This window comes from Schistocerca nitens, chromosome 11 (genome assembly GCF_023898315.1).
Source record: "Schistocerca nitens isolate TAMUIC-IGC-003100 chromosome 11, iqSchNite1.1, whole genome shotgun sequence".
NCBI lineage: Eukaryota > Metazoa > Arthropoda > Insecta > Orthoptera > Acrididae > Schistocerca > Schistocerca nitens.
In genome coordinates this window covers 50,882,122-50,902,355 of record NC_064624.1, presented here as the reverse complement: position 1 = coordinate 50,902,355, position 20,234 = coordinate 50,882,122, and the positions used below count along the sequence as shown (strand labels likewise).

Below are 20,234 nucleotides of genomic sequence, written 5' to 3'. Positions count from 1 at the left end.
AAGATTAAGCCGGCACCTCTCTCTCTCTCTCTCTCTCTCTCTCTCTCTCTCTCTCTCTCTCTCTCTCTGCGATTACATTCCTCCCTTGTTTTTGTAGACAAGAGGTACAATCCCATATTTTAGTAACTTTAAAGTGTATTCATGGTCTGTTGCACAGATCTCAATTCTTTTGAATGAACAGCTACACAGCACAGTAATGCATTAGCCTCCACTGGCGAAACATCAGAACAATAGCAAGTTAGATATGTTGCTTTCTCTGTGTGTTTTCTAGTTAAATCTTGAATAGTAGTACTCGGATATAATGTGTGCACACTGTGTGCAGATGGAGGAGCTGGACTCAGTTCACAAACAGCTGAAGATGCTGTTTGCCATGTTCAGCAATGTCCACGCAGCTGCCAATTGTCGTAGCGGTGGAAGAGAACCTGGCTCATCACATGGGGATGCCTAAGGTGCCACCTGTTTTGCCCATTGGCTCTGCTGTCAAGACACATTGTTGTGTACCCAATGTGGCTAGGCTGTCCTCACCAAATGGTGAGGGATTAGTGGTAACTGTTAGTGCTGTTTCAAGCAGAGAGTGAATACGGAGGCTGGTCTCACCCATTGACCCAGTGAGTTGAGTGACAGGTGTTCATTCATTAGGGTCGAAACAGCCGCAAATGGAGAGTGGTTTGATAGTTAATCAGGAGCTCCAATGTTAAATGCATTATGGAGCTCCTTAGGGAAATGGTATCCAGGACTTGAAATGAATCCAATTTGTACTGAATATGTCTGCCGGGGATCCTCATCCGAGATGTGGAAAATGTCCTGCCTGTGGCTATCAAACATGCACGGTGCAGCTGTCTGCAAGTTTTGGCTGATGTTGGCACCAATGATGCCCATTGTTTGGGTTCTGAGGCCATCCTCAGTTTATATGGACAGATAGCACAAATGGCGAAGAGCCCTTGACCCACACATGGAGTGCATGCAGCACACACAGTTTGTATCAGCATTCCCAGAACTGATTCGAGTCCTTTGGTTTGGAGTGAGTGGAGGGTCTCAAGAAAAGGCTTCATAGATTCTTTGACTGTCCGAAACTATAGACTACTGGAAATGTGTTATGAGGTGGAGAATTTTAGGAATACTTGATGGGTCAGGGGTGCACTACACAAAGCAAACTTTTTTCAGGCTAGGCAGTAGTTTGAGGTCCTTTGATAATTGCACACTAGTCAGTGCAGATATACAGAAATCGGACCACATACAAAGTAGAGACCATACTACCATCAAAATTTTAACAGTAAATTCTTGACATATCTGTAGTTCCTGAATTTAATGCCCTCCAGGAAAGTTGTCATGTTCAAAATACTCTTGGAACCGAAAACTGGCTGAAACCTGAAGTAGAAACCCTCGAACTATTTAGCAAGGCATGGAATGTACACTGAAGAGACAGATGACACACCAGTGGGATGGGAGTGTCAGAAGAGTAGAGGGGAGAGGAAGGAAAAGACTGAATATGTATAAAATTTGTGCAATAAATGAAAGCATATGCTATTGGTGGTAACCCCTCAAATGCTAGTGAAAGTAGGATTCTCAGACTCAAAATTTTTATAATGCCAACATATAACTATACTTACAATACTTTTTGCCACAAATAACTAGGCAGTTGTAGAGACATTCATTTTCAAGCCATATGTTTTGTGTATTAGCTACGACTGTTGGACACTTCATCACAAGACAAGTTATTTGTATAGTTTACATGTGGTAATGGCAAGTACTTCGCACCTGTGCATTTGTACCATTCAGTTCTAATGTATCTTAGTGCTTGTATGTAATTTAAGGCATAAGATAACAACTAACTACATAGCAGAAGTGCTGAGCCATTGAAAGGCACATCAACTTAGCTAGCTTCCCCACAAATACTACTTCAGAACTATGGCCTCATTTTACATGCTAACTACATTGTGGCCACACTGTGAATTAGCAGACTAAACAGTTTCACATGACCAGTAATTATGGGATCCATTTCCGTTCTTGCAGATGAATTGATTTTTTTCAAGAGCCATTATACAGAATTACAAGATCAATTAACAAGATTTTTACACCATCTAGATATGTCTGTAGTTTGGCACATATTTCCTGTGACATTTCCAAAAAATTCGAATAGCCTTTGCCTTTTTCTATAAATGTGACAAACCACTGTTCCATAAATTAATAATTCTGATGGCAGAGAGGGGTCAGTTCAGCACCATTTTTTTGTAACAATTTGGTAACTACACTTTATGGTAGTGTGGCCTCCCCACAGTTCAGTATCATCTTTTGGTTTGCATTCCATATGGAATCTAAGATTATGTAGCTATTTATTCTTGTTTCTTTTTTCGTATTATGTCACTAATGCTATTATTACCTAACGAGAATAACTCTGGGCTTGATTGCTAAATGCTTCTGCCCTTTTCTAGTATTAGGTGGCTCAATGGGTAATTGTGACACTACAGATTCAAAGGTCCTTGATCATTGAGCTGCAGGTACTTTGTAACTACACTCATGCTCATAAATTAAGGATAATGCTGCTACATGGTGACAACACTCTGGTGGGCGGTTTGCTGGTTTAAATCACCTCGGGATATGACCATGCAGTGCTTTTGACCTGCAGTCGTTGGACGGTGGTGCTGGCAGCAGTCCACATATGAGGAGGTGTGTTGGTGCATGTCAGAGTACGGTGCAGCGAGTAAGCGTGCAGATGTTTTCAGACGTGCTAATGGTGACTCTGTGTTGAAAATGGCTCAAATAACACATGTTGATAACGTTATGAGGGGTAGAATACTAGGGTGACTGGAGGCTGGTCAAACATCGGTCGTAGCACAAGCCCTCTGTGCGCCACAAAGTGTTACCTCAAGATTATGGCAACGAATCCAGCAGACAGGAAACGTGTCCAGGTGCTACAGTACAGGTCGTCCACAGTGTTCAACACCACAAGAAGACCGATATCTTACCATCAGTGCCCACAGACGGCCACAAAGTACTGCAGGTAGCCTTGCTCAGGACCTTACTGCAGCCACTGGAACGTTTTTCTCCAGACAGGAACGTTTTTCTCCAGACAGGAACGTTTTTCTCCAGACAGGAACGTTTTTCTCCAGACAGGAACGTTTTTCTCCAGACAGGAACGTTTTTCTCCAGACAGGAACGTTTTCCTCCAGACAGGATCGTTTTCCTCCAGACAGGAACGTTTTCCTCCAGACAAACAGTCTACAGACAACTGAACAGGCATGGTTTATTTGTGTGGAGACCTGCAAGGTGCATTCCACTGACTCCTGGTCACAGGAGGGCCCATAAAGCCTGGTGTGAAGAACACAGTACATTGTCTTTGGAACAGTGGTCCCAGGTTATGTTCACGGACCAGTCCAGGTATAATCTGGACAGTGATTCTCGCCGGGTTTTCATCTGGCATGAACCAGGAACCAGATACCAACCCCTTAATGTCCTTGAAAGGGACCTGTTGGAGGTCGTGGTTTGATGGTGTGGGGTGGGATTATGATTGGTGCACCTACACCCCTGCATGTCTTTGACAGAGGAACTGTAACAGGTCAGGTGTATTGGGACGTCATTTTGCACCAGTATGTCCACCTTTCCATGGGTGCAGTGGGTCCCACCTTCCTCCTGATTAATGGTACCACATGGCCCCATTGAACTGCCATAGTGGAAGAGTACCTTGAAACAGAAGATATAGGTGAATGGAGTGGCCTGCCTGTTCTCCAGACCTAAACCCCATCGAGCACGTCTGGGATGCTCTCGGTCAACGTATCGCTGCACATCTTAAAACCCCTAGGCCAATTCAGGAGCTCCAACAGGCACCGGTGCAAGAATGGGAAGCTATACCCCAGCAGCTGCTCGTCCACCTGATCCAGAGTATGCCAACATGTCGCGCGGCCTGTGTACATGTGCATGGTGATCATATCCCAATGGATGTCGGGGTACATGCACATGAAACAGTGGCGTTTTGTAGCACACGTGTTTCGGGACGGTTTTCTCAACTTATCACCCATACCGTGGACTTACAGATATGTGTCATGTGTGTTATCTATGTTCCTAGGCCATCTGTGCCAGTTTTGTGTAGTGCCATGTTGTGTGGCACCACATTCTGCGATTATCCTTAATTTATGAGCATGAGTGTAGTTGGGAAAATCAGTTCAGAGGTGGAAAGAGGGCAACAGCATATGGTAGTCAGTAGGACTGTGTGTAGTAGATAACTGCAGTGTTGAAAACATCCAGACTGATGACAGCTGTTTTATTTTATTTTTACTTTTCTGTCATGTATTCTTCTCATGACAAAAAGAGATGACTGATCCTTGGCTCTGTCACATACTCCAGTTAACAACTTATTAGTCTTACAAAGGGTCTTTTCAAATGCATTCCTCATGGAATCTGCAACTTGATTAGCTGCTGCTGCTGCTCATTAAAGATGAATCACAGGTTTCCCAGTACAAAAAAAGTTTATCGTTCTCCATCCTACCACCATCCCTATGTGCTTGTTCCATTTCATATCAGTTTCCACTGTTATGCCTAGACATTTTATTGACCAGGCTGTGTTAATCTGTACAGTACCAACGTTGTATTCTAACATTATGGGACTGTTTTTACTACTCATCGGCTTTCACTTGAATATTTCTACACCTCCCATTCATCACACCAAATAAAAAGTTTGTCCAAGTCATCTCGTATCCTCGTAGTCACTCAATGATGACCCTTTCCCACACACAAGGCCATCAGCAAAGAGACACAGAATGCTGCCCATCAGATCATTTCACATATAGACAATAAGAACAGTCTTATAAAACATCTCTGTGGCACTTTTGATTATACTCCAAACAGTCGCCGACAAACAGTCGCCGACAAACAGTCGCCGAGAAACAGTCGCCGAGAAACAGTCGCCGAGAAACAGTCGCCGAGAAACAGTCGCCGAGAAACAGTCGCCGAGAAACAGTCGCCGAGAAACAGTCGCCGAGAAACAGTCGCCGAGAAACAGTCGCCGAGAAACAGTCGCCGAGAAACAGTCGCCGAGAAACAGTCGCCGAGAAACAGTCGCCGAGAAACAGTCGCCGAGAAACAGTCTCTCTTGAGGTCAAAGTACTGGTCTCTCTTACTTCAGAGGTCTTTGTGCCATTCACATATCAGGGAACCTATTCCACATGCTCATTCCTCCATTAAAGTACACAGTGGGGCATTGTGTCAAATGCTTTCCGGAAATGTACGAATGTGGAATCTAGCCTGTGCCCATCATCCATGGTTCGCAGTACGTAATGTCACAAAAGAACAAGGTGAGTATTGCAGAAGATCCATGTTGATTTGTGGACAGAAACTTTTATGTCTCAAAGAAATTAATTATATTTGAACTGGGGATATATTCGGGAATTCTGGAGCAAATAATTATATGATATTGGTCTACAATTTTGCAGGTATGTTCTTTTACCATTCTTATATACACAAGTCAGGTGAACTTTTGGCCAGCTGCCTGGGTCTTTGCACTAGGCAAGAGATCTGCAATAAATGCAAGCTAAGTAAGAGGCCAATGCTGTAGAGTACACTCTGGACAAATGATTTGTGATTCCATTTGGACATGGCAACTACTTTGTTTTCAACTCTTCCAGTTGCTACTCTACTCCAGGGAGTCTATTGCTATGTCCCCAATACACGAGTCTGTGTGACAGTGAAACAACAATAAGTTTGTATGATCCTCTAGCACAAACTTGAAAACTCAATACAGAGAGAGGTTAGTGATCATCATCTGCTTTCCTCCAAAGCCACACCAGACTGGTCAATGACTACCTGGATAGAAGTCTTTGACTCAGTGATTTTATATAAAATCAGGAATGTAATTTTCTCAGAAAAATATGTTCCTCAAGTATGATGGTGGTAGTTGTTTGCCTCATGCATCTATCTTTTTACATACACATGAACTTCCAACAACTCTTGCCTGTTGCCACTGTGTACACTTTTTTGAACTGAGTGTATAACAGTCTGCTTCTTCAGCATTTTCAAATTTTGTTATTAAACCACAGTGGGTCTTTTCTGCCTGTAATCCAGTTACTCACCACCTACTTATTCGGTGTGTGATTTACAGTCCATTTAACATTTGCCCATACTCCTCTAAGTGCATCATATTGGAAGAAAATGACATTCACTCATTGTTTAAATGGGATGCTAACAAGTACTTATCTTCTCTTTCTAGCAAATCTATTCTCCTAGCCTTCTTGAAGGATTCATTAAATTCATTTACCATTGTTGCTGTGATGGCATGTTCACTAACCCCTCTCTGCACTAATACCATCTAGAAGGACACATCTGTTCATAGTTACTAGGTATAAAGTATTACAATTTTGTGTAGGCTGTTAAACTAGCAGCTTACTACAGCTTTCAGAAAACTCTTCAAAAGGACTTCACAATACTGGCTGTACATACCACCCGCACTGTATGCACAGTCATCTTAGTCTCTACTCAGTAGGTTAGGGTCACCTGCTTTTTTTGCCCTACTTTGTGTACATTTTCCTTGAATGATTCTGTAACTGTCAAAATAGTATCACATGGCGAATAAAAACATCCAATGAAGGACTTCACAGACATGGAACCATTAAGGGAACTACTCATTAAACAGGAAATCATGGTTTGAGTCTTGGGACTTAATACCAATTTTCATATAACTTCATCAATGTAATCTCATGCAATTCTTATTTGTGCTTATTAAGTAAAGGAGCAATTCTACAAACTCACAAACTAAACTACTTCACCTGCTCAAAGATAATGTTTAAATCCATATGGGTAAAGTGTAACAAAATATTGTATTTTACCTGCTTCCTCATTTCCAACCTGGGGAATACTGTAACACTGTAAGTCTTGTCATCTTTACCATAAAGATGAAACAGGACTGCTGAAGTGAACACACACACAATTGCCAACCATCTCATTATTTTCACCACAACTCAGCTATGATTAATTCCATGCAGTCATATAAATTCTAATATTACCTCTTTATTCACACCCTCCTCATGCTGGATGGGTAAACCTGAGCCTGTGGTAAAAATAAACTGTAATAAGTGCATTTAAGCAGTCACAGTCCTCCTATATTGCACAAAATGTATCACATACATAAAGCCCAACCATAATACTTCTTAATAATCAGATAGTAGTTCTGTGTTAAGTGTTCTCTTTTGAGTTCGAAATTCTGGGTGACGAGTTCACTATGGTATATTTCAATGGGAGGCAGCAAAAAATTGTAACACTGATTAATGACAAAGCCTTTGAAAATTCATTATGATCTTAAAACTCAGCCTTCTCCCTATGCTATTATTTTCAATCACATTTTCTAGGATCGTTATCTTCATATGCATATAATGGTAGTGTAATAAAATAAAATAACACATCTACTACCTGAAACAATGAAATCAATGTTATTCACAAAATCAATATTGTTCGTATCGAATGACAATACTGTTTACACCAATTGTGTGGAGGAGCAGAAACTGGATTGTCAGAAGCCACATCATTCATACTACTTTTACAATCAAAATCATAAAATGTTTACAACAGTTACATCAAAACCTTTTCTTTCACTGAATGCTTATTTACAATATAATTATTAAAAAAAAAGACACACCCTACCTCAGCACACTACTTATTACTGTTCTAACTTCATGAATTCTTTCGGTTGGTCAAGCACATTTCTAACAGAAAAAAAAAGAGAGCGAAAGCTACAGGCTAAACCAGTCTTATTCTATGGATCTGAACTATGGGTTTTACTTGCTGATCCCAAAAGGAGACAAAGTTCTGGAAACATTATTTATGGAGCAGCACCAGCATATTAAGACTGAAAAACCCGTAATACTGAAGTGCTGGAACGAGAACAAATGTAACAGTGATAGCACAGAAAGAAAATCATTAACCTGATATGGGCATCTGTTGAGAATGTTCGATAATTAGCAGCCAAAGAACAGTTTTTGGTTAGAAATCACCTTATTGATAGAAACAAAATAGACCACTTAACTTTCAGAAGGAGTATATCGACAAAATAATGAAGCAAAATGGTGTATGCAAAGAGGATGCCTTTGAGAGATGCTGGCAGCAGATAGTAAAAACACAGCAACATCATGTTGTTAACTGATCTTTGTATTAATTAACTGCCTACAACAACACTAATATACTAGTACCAATAATGATAACAATGATTTTATTATTATTACTATCTGAGCCATGGCAGGCTCCCTCTTTGAATTCCTGACCCACTCCTGGTGTATGTCACTTCTTTTGCTTGGAGCTTGTGGTGCCATGGAGCATGGCAGAGCCACGCAGGGTACGTAGACAGTATTTGCCATTCAGCCAAATTGACACAATGGAGTGACTGGTAGCCATTTAAAAGTTCTGCGGAGTTAATAATTGCAAGCACAGGTGTTAACAAAAGATGGAACATTGGTGTGGTCTTTGCTATCTCCATTTGCTGCTTGTTGTTCTCAGTGGAAGCCACATTACACAAGGAGATTTCTCATCTGAAAAACTGACTGATTTGGGTTGTGCTGCACAACTTAATAGCTTGTGGTGTTGCCTTGGAAGGGGTTAGAGTAATGTCTAGCAACCAGCAAAGCTTGTTGGTTGGTTGGTTTAAAGGAGGGGGAAAGGGACCAAACTGCGAAGTCATCAGTCCCTTGTTCCCGGTAAAATAATTACACAAGGGAAAGAAGAAAAGAAAGGAGACGTACTGCACAATAACAGGAGAATGGAAGAACCAGAAGAACGACAGGACAACCAAGAGTACTATGGACAAAACGGGAAGATAAAACCAGAGAAAGAATCAAGAAACAGGTAGAAGGGATAAAAACAAGAGAGCAGATGACTGTGGCAGGCCAATTTCAGAATAAAAAGGAAAAGCTAGCCTCTCTGTGACACATTAAAGCGTCCAGCCTAAAAGTATTACAGTGGACAACAAAAAGCGACAAAGGACTTTCGCAAAAACTTACATAGAATGATAAAACCCATAGTCATATATAAAATGTAAAAATAAATTAGCTGACGAGGATTTGTCAGCTAAAATTCATGGCAAAGAGTCTGGTAACTGAAGAGTCTGTCACAGGGCAGCCAAAGGAGACAGCTGACCAAGACGTGGGCCCCTGTCAGCCGGGTGCCACACCAACACTGAGGTGGGTCATCACAGCACAGGAGGTAGCCATGTACCACTCAAGTGTGGCCAATGCGGAGACAACAGAACCACAGAGTCCCTGTGAGAAGCCCGCGTGGAGGTCTTCCACACATTCGTCTTCTCCTTAATGGCACGCAGTTTGTTGTGCATACTTAGGTCATGCCACTACGTCTCCCAAACCCGCAAAACCTTGCGACATAGTACTGAATGCAGGTCAGTTGCAGAAAAGCGGATCTCCATAAGCGGTTTCTGAGTAACCTGTTTGGCCAGCCTGTCAACAAGTTTATTGCCTGTGATTCTGACATGACCTGGGGTCCAGACAAATACCACTTAATGACTGAAGGCATAGATGGACTCCAGGATGGTTGCTAGCAAAGGATGACAAGGATAACACTGGTCGATAGCTTGTAGGCTGCTGAAGGAGTCAGGACACAGAAGAAACGACTCCCCAGGGCAAGAACGGATGTGCTCGAGAGCACGAGATATAGCCACCAGCTTGGCAGTGAAAACACTGCCGCCATCAAGCACAAAATGCTGTTCAGTATGTCCTCCATGGACATATGCGAAATCAACGTGATCACCAGCCACCAAGCCATCGGCTCAAGGGACACAAGATTATCAGTGCTAGAGCATCCCTGGCGGAAGCCACCCCCTGACATGGAGCCAGTAGGCTGCTTGACTCCAGGACCCAACTGCCAACTCACAAAATGTTCCAGCAGCTGATAAAGGAAGTTGATGAGGCTGATGGGCCGATTGCTATCAACATGGGTTTTTACTGGGTTTGATCACCAGAATGATGGTGCTGTCCTGCCATCGCAATGGAAAGATGCCATCGCACCAGATCCGGTTGAAGTTGATGAGGAGACGTCACTTTTAGTCAGATGAGGGATGTTTAATCATCTGACTGTGGATCCGATCTGGCCCAGGAGCAGTGTCGGGGCAATGTGCAAGGGCACTGAGGAGTTCCCACTCTGTAAATGGGGCATTATACGATTCACTGTAGCATGTAGTGAACGAGACGATTTTCCCTTTCAGCTGCCATTTGAGAGTGCGAAGGGCTGGGAGGTACTTCTCGGACACAGGGTGTTGAGCATGGTCCTCAGCAAAGTGCTCGGCAATCACAACTGTGTCGGTAGATAGCCATTGATATTAACACTGGGAACACCTGTTGGGTTCTGGTACCTGACAACACGTTTGATCCTTGCCCAGACTTGGGAAGGTGGCGTGTGGCACCCAATGGTCAAGACATATCTCTCCCAACACTCCTGCTTCCGTCATTTGATAGGTTGGCGAATGTGGCCACGGAGCCATTTAAAGGATACGAGGTGCTCCAGGGAAGGGTGCTGCTTATGCTGCTGTAGATCTCGCCAATGCTCCTTAATTGCTTCAGTGACTTCTGGCGACCCTAAAGAGAGAGGGATCGTGCTTCCTGCCACAGAAAGGATTGTTGTAGTCACATGCTCAACCATCACATCAGTGGTTCCTTGTGGGGGAGATTCAACGGTGACAGCAGTGGTGAAAGTTTCCCAGTCCGCCGAGTTTAAAGCCCATCTGGGCAGGCGTCCGTGGGCCTAACACACAGTTCGTCATGTGCTCTCCAGTGGATAGATGGAAGCAGCCCTGGGCTGCAAATCGATAAATGGTTGGTTTGTTTAAAAGAGGGCGAAAGGGACCAAATTATGAGGTCATCAGTCCCTTGTTCCTAATAAAACAATGCCAGAAGTGTGAGAATAAAATGGACGAAACATGTAACACAAAACAGAAAGAAAAGAAAATCCAGAATAACAAAAGGAAGGCAACTAACACTAAAATGAACAAAAGAAGACAACCACAAGAATAAAAAGAGAAAGCCAGCCACTCTGCAACACATTAAAACCTTCGTCCTAAAAGCACTAGGGTGGAGGACAAAGAGGGACAAAGGACATGTGCTAAAACCTACATAGAAGTATAAAACCCACTCTCACGGATAAAACGTAAGACTAAAGCTGCTGAGGAGGCATTGTCACCCAACACTGAAGGCAGGGTGCTGGGAAAGTTAAAAGTCTGCCACAGAGTGGCTGAAAGTGGGCAGCCCAGCAAGAGGTGGACGACTGTCATTTGGGAGCCACAGTGACACTGAGGTCGATCCTTGCGACGGAGTAGGTAACCTTGCGTTAGCCACATATGGCCAATGCAGAGCCGGCAGAGGAAAACTGATTCCCTGCGAGAGGCCTGCACATTCATAGTCTCCGTAACCACACAGTTTGTTGTGCATGCTGTTATGCCATTCTATCTCCCAAAATCGGAAAACCCTGCGGTGTAAGACAGAACACAGGTCAGCTTCGGATATGCCTATCTCCAGAAACGGTTTCCGCATCGCCTGATTGGACAGCCTGTTCACAAGTTAGTTTCCAGGTATTCTGACATGACCTGGGGTCCACAAAAACAACACGGAACGGCGAGACTGTTTCAGGGCATAGATGGACTCCTGAATGGACGCTCCCAGAGAGTGGCGAGGGTAGCACTGGCCGATAGCTTGTAGGCTGCTCAATGAGTCAGCACACAGGAGATATGACTCACCAAGGCATGAGCGGATGTACTCCAGAGCATGAGATATGGCCACTAGCTCTGCAGTGAAAACCCTGCAACCAAGTGGCAAGGAGTGCTGCTCAATATGTCCTCCATGAACATATTCAAAGCCTACATGACCATCAGCCATTGAGCCATCAGTGTAAACCACTTCAGAATCGAGAGTAAGTGACAGCAGAGAGTGGAGAGGTTAACACAGTCCTTAGGGAAATGCAAAAGGCCCAGACGAAGCTGCGGCCGAGACGAACACCATTGAGGCGTACGTGAAAGGACCACAAGTAGAGGTGGTAAAGGGAAGGACTCCAGTTCGGAGAGAAGGGACCGCACACGAACTGCAATTGTTAGCCCCGATCTGGGCTGCTGATGCGGGAGATAGACTGCCGGGGACAGGGAAAGGAGATGGTAATTCGGATGCTCAGGTAACTATGAATGTGTGCTGCATAACTGGCGAGCAGTTGCACACGTCTGATCTGCAGTGGAGGGACACCAGTTTCCACCAGTATGCTGGTCACCGGACTCGCCCTAGAAGCTCCTGTTGCTATTCGAACCCAACAGTGGTGCACAGGGTCAAGTAAATACAATGCTGAAGGCCCTGCCGAACCATAAACTACACTCCCATAGTCAATTCAGGATTGGACAAGGGTTCTGTAGAGCTGCAGCAGCGTACAGCGATCTGCACCCCAATTGGTGTTGCTCAGGTAATGGAGGGCATTGAGGTGCTGCCAGCACTTCTGCTTAAGCTGAGGAAGATGAAGGAACCAAGTCAATCAAGCATCGAAAACCAGTCCTAGGAATTGATATGATTCCACTACAGTGGATCATCATCATTAAGGTAAAGTGTGGGTTCTGGATGAATGGTATGACGCTGACAGAAGTGCTTAACACATGACTTTGAGGCCGAAAATTGGAAGCCGTGGGCTAGAGCCCATGACTGTACCTCGTTGATGGCTCCCTGGAGGTGCCACTCAGCAACAACACTACTGGAGCAGCAGTGCAAAATGCAGAATTCGTTTGCATACACAGAAGGTGAGACCGAGGGCCCAAAAACTGCTGCTAGACTTCTTTTTTTGGTCATCAGTCTACTGACTGGTTTGATGCGGCTCGCCACGAATTCCTTTCCTGTGCTAACCTCTTCATCTCAGAGTAGCACTTGCAACCAACGTCCTCAATTATTTGCTTGACGTATTCCAATCTCTGTCTTCCTCTACAGTTTTTGCCCTCTACAGCTCCCTCTAGTACCATGGAAGTCATTCCCTCATGTCTTAGTAGATGTCCTATCATCCTGTCCCTTCTCCTTATCAGTGTTTTCCACATATTCCTTTCCTCTCCGATTCTGCGTACAACCTCCTCATTCCTTACCTTATCAGTCCACCCAATTTTCAACATTCGTCTATAGCACCACATCTCAAATGCTTCGATTCTCTTCTGTTCTGGTTTTCCCACAGTCCATGTTTCACTATCATACAATGCTGTACTCCAGACGTACACCCTCAGAAATTTCTTCCTCAAATTAAGGCCGGTATTTGATATTAGTAGACTTCTCTTGGCCAGAAATTCCTTTTTTGCCATAGCGAGTCTGCTTTTGATGTCCTCCTTGCTCCATCCGTCATTGGTTATTTTACTGCCTAGGTAGCAAAATTCCTTAACTTCATTGACTTTGTGACCATCAATCCTGATGTTAAGTTTCTCGCTGTTCTCATTTCTACTACTTCTCATTACCTTCGTCTTTCTCCGATTTACTCTCAAATCATACTGTGTACTCATTAGACTGTTCATTCCCTTCAGCAGATCATTTAATTCTTCTTCACTTTCACTCAGGATAGCAATGTCATCAGCGAATCGTATCATTGATATCCTTTCACCTTGTATTTTAATTCCACTCCTGAACCTTTCTTTTATTTCCATCATTGCTTCCTCGATGTGCAGATTGAAGAGTAGGGGCGAAAGGCTACAGCCTTGTCTTACACCCTTCTTAATACGAGCACTTAGTTCTTGATGGTCCACTCTTATTATTCCCTCTTGGTTGTTGTACATATTGTATATGACCCGTCTCTCCCTATAGCTTACCCCTACTTTTTTCAGAATCTCGAACAGCTTGCACCATTTTATATTGTTGAACACCTTTTCCAGGTCGACAAATCCTATGAAAGTGTCTTGATTTTTCTTTAGCCCTGCTTCCATTATTAGCCGTAACGTCAGAATTGCCTCTCTCGTCCCTTTACTTTTCCTAAAGCCAAACTGATCGTCACCTAGCGCATTCTCAATTTTCTTTTCCATTATTCTGTATATTATTCTTGTAAGCAGCTTAGATGCATGAGCTGTTAAGCTGATTGTGTAATAATTCTCGCACTTGTCAGTTCTTGCCGTCTTCGGAATTGTGTGGATGATGCTTTTCCGAAAGTCAGATGGTATATCGCCAGACTCGTATATTCTACAGACCAACGTGAATAGTCGTTTTGTTGCCACTTCTCCCAATGATTTTAGAAATTCTGATGGAATGTTATCTATCTCTTCTGCCTTATTTGACCGTACGTCCTCCAAAGCTCTTTTAAATTCCGATTCTAATACTGGATCCCCTATCTCTTCTAAATCGACTCCTGTTTCTTCTTCTATCACATAAGACAAATCTTCACCCTCATAGAGGCTTTCCATGTATTCATTCCACCTATCTGCTCTCTCCTCTGCATTTAACAGTGGAATTCCCGTTGCACTCTTAATGTTACCACCGTTGCTTTTAATGTCACCAAAGGTTGTTTTGACTTTCCTGTATGCTGAGTCTGTCCTTCCGACAATCTTATCTTTTTCGATGTCTTCACATTTTTCCTGCAGCCATTTCGTCTTAGCTGCCCTGCACTTCCTATTTATTTCATTCCTCAGCGACTTGTATTTCTGTATTCCTGATTTTCCCGGAACATGTTTGTACTTCCTCCTTTCATCAATCAACTGAAGTATTTCTTCTGTTACCCATGGTTTCTTCACAGCTACCTTCTTTGTACCTAGGTTTTCCTTCCCAACTTCTGTGATGGCCCTTTTTAGAGATGTCCATTCCTCTTCAACTGTACTGCCTACTACGCTATTCCTTATTGCTGTATCTATAGCGTTAGAGAACTTCAAACGTATCTCATCATTCCTTAGTACTCCCGTATCCCACTTCTTTGCGTATTGATTCTTCCTGACTAATGTCTTGAACTTCAGCCTACTCTTCATCACTACTATATTGTGATCTGAGTGTATATCTGCTTCTGGGTACGCCTTACAATCCAGTATCTGATTTCGGAATCTCTGTCTGACCATGATGTAATCTAATTGAAATCTTCCCGTATCTCCCGGCCTTTTCCAAGTATACCTCCTCTTGTGATTCTTGAACAGGGTATTCGCTATTACTAGCTGAAACTTATTACAGAACTCAATTAGTCTTTCTCCTCTTTCATTCCTTGTCCCAAGCCCATATTCTCCTGTAACCATTTCATCTACTCCTTCCCCTACAACTGCATTCCAGTCGCCCATGACTTTTAGATTTTCGTCCCCCTTTACATACTGCATTACCCTTTCAATATCCTCATACACTTTCTCTATGTGTTCATCTTCAGCTTGCGACGTCGGCATGTATACCTAAACTATCGTTGTCGGTGTTGGTCTGCTGTCGATTCTGATTAGAATAACCCGGTCACTGAACTGTTCACAGTAACACACCCTCTGCCCTACCTTCCTATCCATAACGAATCCTACACCTGTTATACCATTTTCTGCTGCTGTTGATATTACCCAATACTCATCTGACCAGAAATCCTTGTCTTCCTTCCACTTCACTTCACTGACCCCTACTATATCTAGATTGAGCCTTTGCATTTCCCTTTTCAGATTTTCTAGTTTCCCTACCACGTTCAAGCTTCTGACATTCCACACCCTGACTCGTAGAACGTTATCCTTTCGTAGATTATTCAATCTTTTTCTCATGGTAACCTCCCCCTTGGCAGTCCCCTCCCGGAGATCCGAATGGGGGACTATTCCAGAATCTTTTGCCAATGGAGAGATCATCATGACACTTCTTCAATTACAGGCCACATGTCCTGTGGATACACGTTACGTGTCTTTAATGCAGTGGTTTCCATTGCCTTCTGCATCCTCATGTCGTTGATCATTGCTTATTCTTCCGCCTTTAGGGGCTATTTCCCACCCCTAGGAGAAGAGAGTGCCCTGAACCTCTATCCGATCCTCTGCCCGCTTTGACAAGGCCGTTGGCAGAATGAGGCCGACTTCTTATGCCGTAAGTCTTCGGCCGCCAATGCTGATTATCAAAATTTAGGCAGTGGCGGGGATCGAACCCGGGACCAAACACGTTTTTGATTATGAATCAAAGACGCTACCCCTAGACCACGGGTAGACTTAATGGCCACTAAAAATAGAGATACACTCAATAAAAAGCCCTGCGGGACTCCCTTCTCCTGGATATGGATGGAACTATGGGAGTCACCAACTTGGACACGGAACGTACGGAGCGACAGGAAGTTTTGGATAGAAATCAGGAGTGGTGCCAGAAACCCCATTCATACAATGTGGCAAGGATATGATGTCGCCAAGTCGTGTCATATGCTTTACGTAAGTCAAAAAGACAGCAATCAAGTGTTGTCAAAAAAGAGCAATCGAGTGTTGCCATCTGGAAAAGGCTGTTCGGATGGCAGAGACAAGATTATCAGTGGTAGAGCGACCCTGGCGGAAGCTGTCCTGACATGGAGCCAACAAGCCACTTGACTCCAGGACCCGACCTAACCCAACCTCCGACTACCATACGTTCCAGCAGCTTATGAAGAACGTTGGTGAGGCTGATGGGCCGATAGCTATCCACATCAAGCAGGTTTTTACTGGGTTTGAGGACCGGAATGATGGTGCTCTCCCGCTATTGTGATTGAAAGACACTATCACACCAGAGCCTGACGCTGGGGCAGTGTTAGGAAGATGGGCAATTGGTCACTACCACACAGTTCATCATGTGCTCTCCAGTGGAAAGATGGGAGAAGTCCTGGGCTGCAAAATGATAAATCAATGGCCAAGTAAGTACCATGAGGCACACTGATATGTGTGGCGGCCCCAGTATTTAAGAGGCAGAGGTGGAATTGCAACAGTAAAGTTTCGACATCTATGCCTCAGCCAGTAAGCATAGTACCACCCCACAAGGGGTTATGGGCATTAAAATCTCCCTGACGTACGAAAGGTTTAGGGAGTTGATCAATCAGTGCAGCTAACACATTCAGGGGTACTGCACAGTCTGGAGGAAGATATACATTGCAGACAGTTATTTCCTGCGGCACCCTTATTCTGACAGCCACAGCTTCGAGAGGGGTTTGAAGGGGCACATGTTCACTACAGACCGAGTTAATGACATAAATGCAAACTCCACCTGACACTCGATTATAGTCAATACGGTTCCTGTAATATCCCTTACAGCCGTGGTGGACAGGGATCCACATTGCCGGGAACTAGGTTTTCTGGAGGACAATGCAGATACCAGGTGTTAAGCTTAACAGAGTGTAGCTGCGCCAGGCGGTGGAAGAAACTGCCGCAATTCCACTGGGGGATGACATTGTGAGGCTGGGGAGGCATGGAACATTCAATGAGGCAGTTTACGCCTCAGGATCACCTGCTGCCACCGACTCATTGCCTAAGCAGTCTATGTCCATTGTGTCTGAAGGTCTGGAGAGATCTGGGTGCTCAGCAGACGCCACAATCCCCACCTGATCCGCAGATGCAGAGATTGTACGTAGTGGTGGTGTGGGTGCCACCACAATTCCCTTGGTCTAGGAAACTTCTTTTCGGATTCCTCTCACTGCTCTGTGTTTCCCTGGCTGGGAGGACTTCGCTGATTCAGTCTCCAGGACTGAGAATGAGCGTGAAGACCTATGATCAGCTGCTTTTCGTCTCTTCAGCCACTGGCGGGTGTCATCGTTCCCACTAGCAGAAACCTGAGAAGGGAGTGAGCCAAGGGACCCCTTCCTGGCAAGAGGAACCAAAGAAGACTTACGCTTCTCCAGCGCAGAAGTGGGGATTGATACCCTGACAGTTGGGGGGTATTGCTCCTGAAGCAGGTGGTGAAGAAGCAACAGGGAGGGTAGTGCACCCCACCATCAAGGGGGGCAGGTGTAGTCTTTCGACTGACAAGCGACTAGAGTTGGCAGAGCTGATGAGGCTAGAACAGTTGTAGCGGCGGCGTAAGACGATGTCGTCTGTACAGGATGTAGGCATTCAAATTTCCTCTTGGCCTCGGTGTACGTCAGGAGAATCCTGCAGTCAGGTGAGCAAGGTGAATGGTGCTCTCCGCAGTTGCACAGATGGGAGGCGGGGCACATCGAGTATTGGGATGTGACTGGCGTCTGCAATCACAACATGTGAGGCTGGAAGTACAGCAGGAATCCAAACTTCCAGCATTTAAAGCCCTGCATTGGGGGATGGATATAGGGCTTTATATCACAGCTATATACCATCACTTTGACCTTCTCGGGTAATGTATCACTCTCAAAGGCCAAGATTAAGGCACCAATGGCCACCTGATTATCCGTCGAAACCCGGTGGACACGTCGAATGAAATGTACACCTCACCACTAAATTGGCACGAAGCTCATTGTCAGACTGCAAAAGAAGGTCTCTGAAATATGATACCCTGGACAATATTTAATCTCTTATGGGGCGTGATGGTTACAGAAACATCCCCAGCTTGTCATAAACCAGTAACGCCCGTGACTAGCCGGACGATGCTGTTTTGATCAAGACTGACCCAGATCTCATTTTGGACAAGCCCCCCACCTCCCCAAACTTGTCCTCTAAATGCTCAACAAGAAACTGAGGCTTTATCATTATGTAAGATTCCCCATCAGCTCTTGAGCACACAAGGTACCAGGGTGAATAAGAGCCACTGCCATCCTTAGCCTGATGTTCCTCCAATGGTGTGGCCATGGAGGGGAATGATTTGGGGTTGTACTTCCTTGTGATGAATTGAGCCCATAAACGGTTAGAGACTGCTGGTGTTTGACCACCAACAAGAGATGATGTACTACACTTCATTGCGTGTCATCTGCCCTGATGCCACCCACTCCTACCAGGGGCCCTCCCCACAGGTGCCACCCAGCCGCAGCAAAGGCCACCTGGCTGGATGGCCATTGCCAGGAGTCCCAATGCCCCAGGGTGATGGGCATCTACTCCTCGGCATACATAGGGAGTTAGCAACGCAGGCAACAGCAGAGCAATCCCTGCATGGTCAGGGGACTACAACCAACAAGGTACATGGTGGGCCCACCACAACGGACTGGCTACCGTGCTGGGTATCACGTGCAACCAAGCAAACAAGTCCATTATCATCATCAGTGTAGAGAACGATTCTACACAGTTGATTAAAAAATATGCACCCAGGAGGGTGACATCGCTCAACAGTTGGAGAATGAGCAGAAGAGCAGATCCATGTTGACAAAGGATGCGATAGGTCTCAGCACATGATGCATCATGTAAGACGCCCTTCCCCAATTGGCTCACTCTTCAAAAAAATTTTAAAAAATAGTAGGCAAACCTTACAGGGGATGATTACATAAATGTGTGAGGCTCCTTTTAGTCGCCTCTTGCAACAGGCAGTAATACCTCAGGCCTATTCCAAGCCCCAGACCCACAAGGGGTGTTATTCAATTCCCCTCGTTCAGCAGTGGATTCGATGATTTGGTAATCCTGAACACTATTTTAAGTTTGACCATGCTTAGCCTTAGACCAAGTTTTTGATGAGAATCATCTGAAGAGTCCACTGATCTACACAACTACTGTGGTCATGTGGCTGTATTAAGTGTGAATGACAGTGGAATTTAGGTGCTCCCTTAGTATGGTCCAATTTTGTACAGTTTGGCACACTTTGTCTTGGACCTTCACTCAGTGTGTGCTCATCATATTGTGGGTGTTTAAATTGACTCAGTACATCAGCTTCATGGAATGCACCACTGCCAGCTACCCTTGGACCACTTTCACTGAGGTTATGTAAATTATTGTTTGAAATTTGTATTAGCATTTTGTAAATTTTGGTGTTTGGGGGTTTGTTGGGTCGAGTGCTTTTCTTGTACACTGTGTCGAGCCCTATTAGGATGGCCAGATGCTGATTGGCTCTAGGTCAATCACATGTCATATTCAGATGTCCAGCCTTGTGAAAGGTTGAGGTTCACGGTCTGGAAAAGCAAAAGTGTGTAAAACTATCAAGTGTTACTGAGCTCTGAAGGATTTTTTGTGTGTTCGTTCACTAGCCATTTGTGAGATGGAGAGTGAAAGAAATTTATTCTGCCTCATGGCTAGTTACTGCTTACTAGATTTAATTGTTCAACTGTTTGATATTTTAAAGTTGTCATGGGATGACCTTTCCCCACCTTTTACTTACTTATTTCTACAAGTTGGTTCAGGGTACTAATTACCGGTTCTCCTTTTTAAATGGTGTTCTGGACTCTTTTTTTTTGTGGTTTTAGGGCGCACAACTTCAACGGTCATTAGCGCC

At 44.3% G+C, this 20,234-nt stretch overlaps 1 protein-coding gene across 1 annotated transcript in view; it reads right to left on the bottom strand.

Annotated features, from left to right (window-relative positions):
* The window catches only part of LOC126213122 (uncharacterized), a 78,507-nt gene that overhangs the window by 36,571 nt on the left and 21,702 nt on the right, over positions 1–20,234 (bottom strand). The window contains exon 4 of the mRNA XM_049940731.1: positions 6,993–7,036. Within this exon, the coding sequence (XP_049796688.1) occupies positions 6,993–7,036 (44 nt within the window). The remainder of the gene's footprint in view (positions 1–6,992; positions 7,037–20,234) is intronic.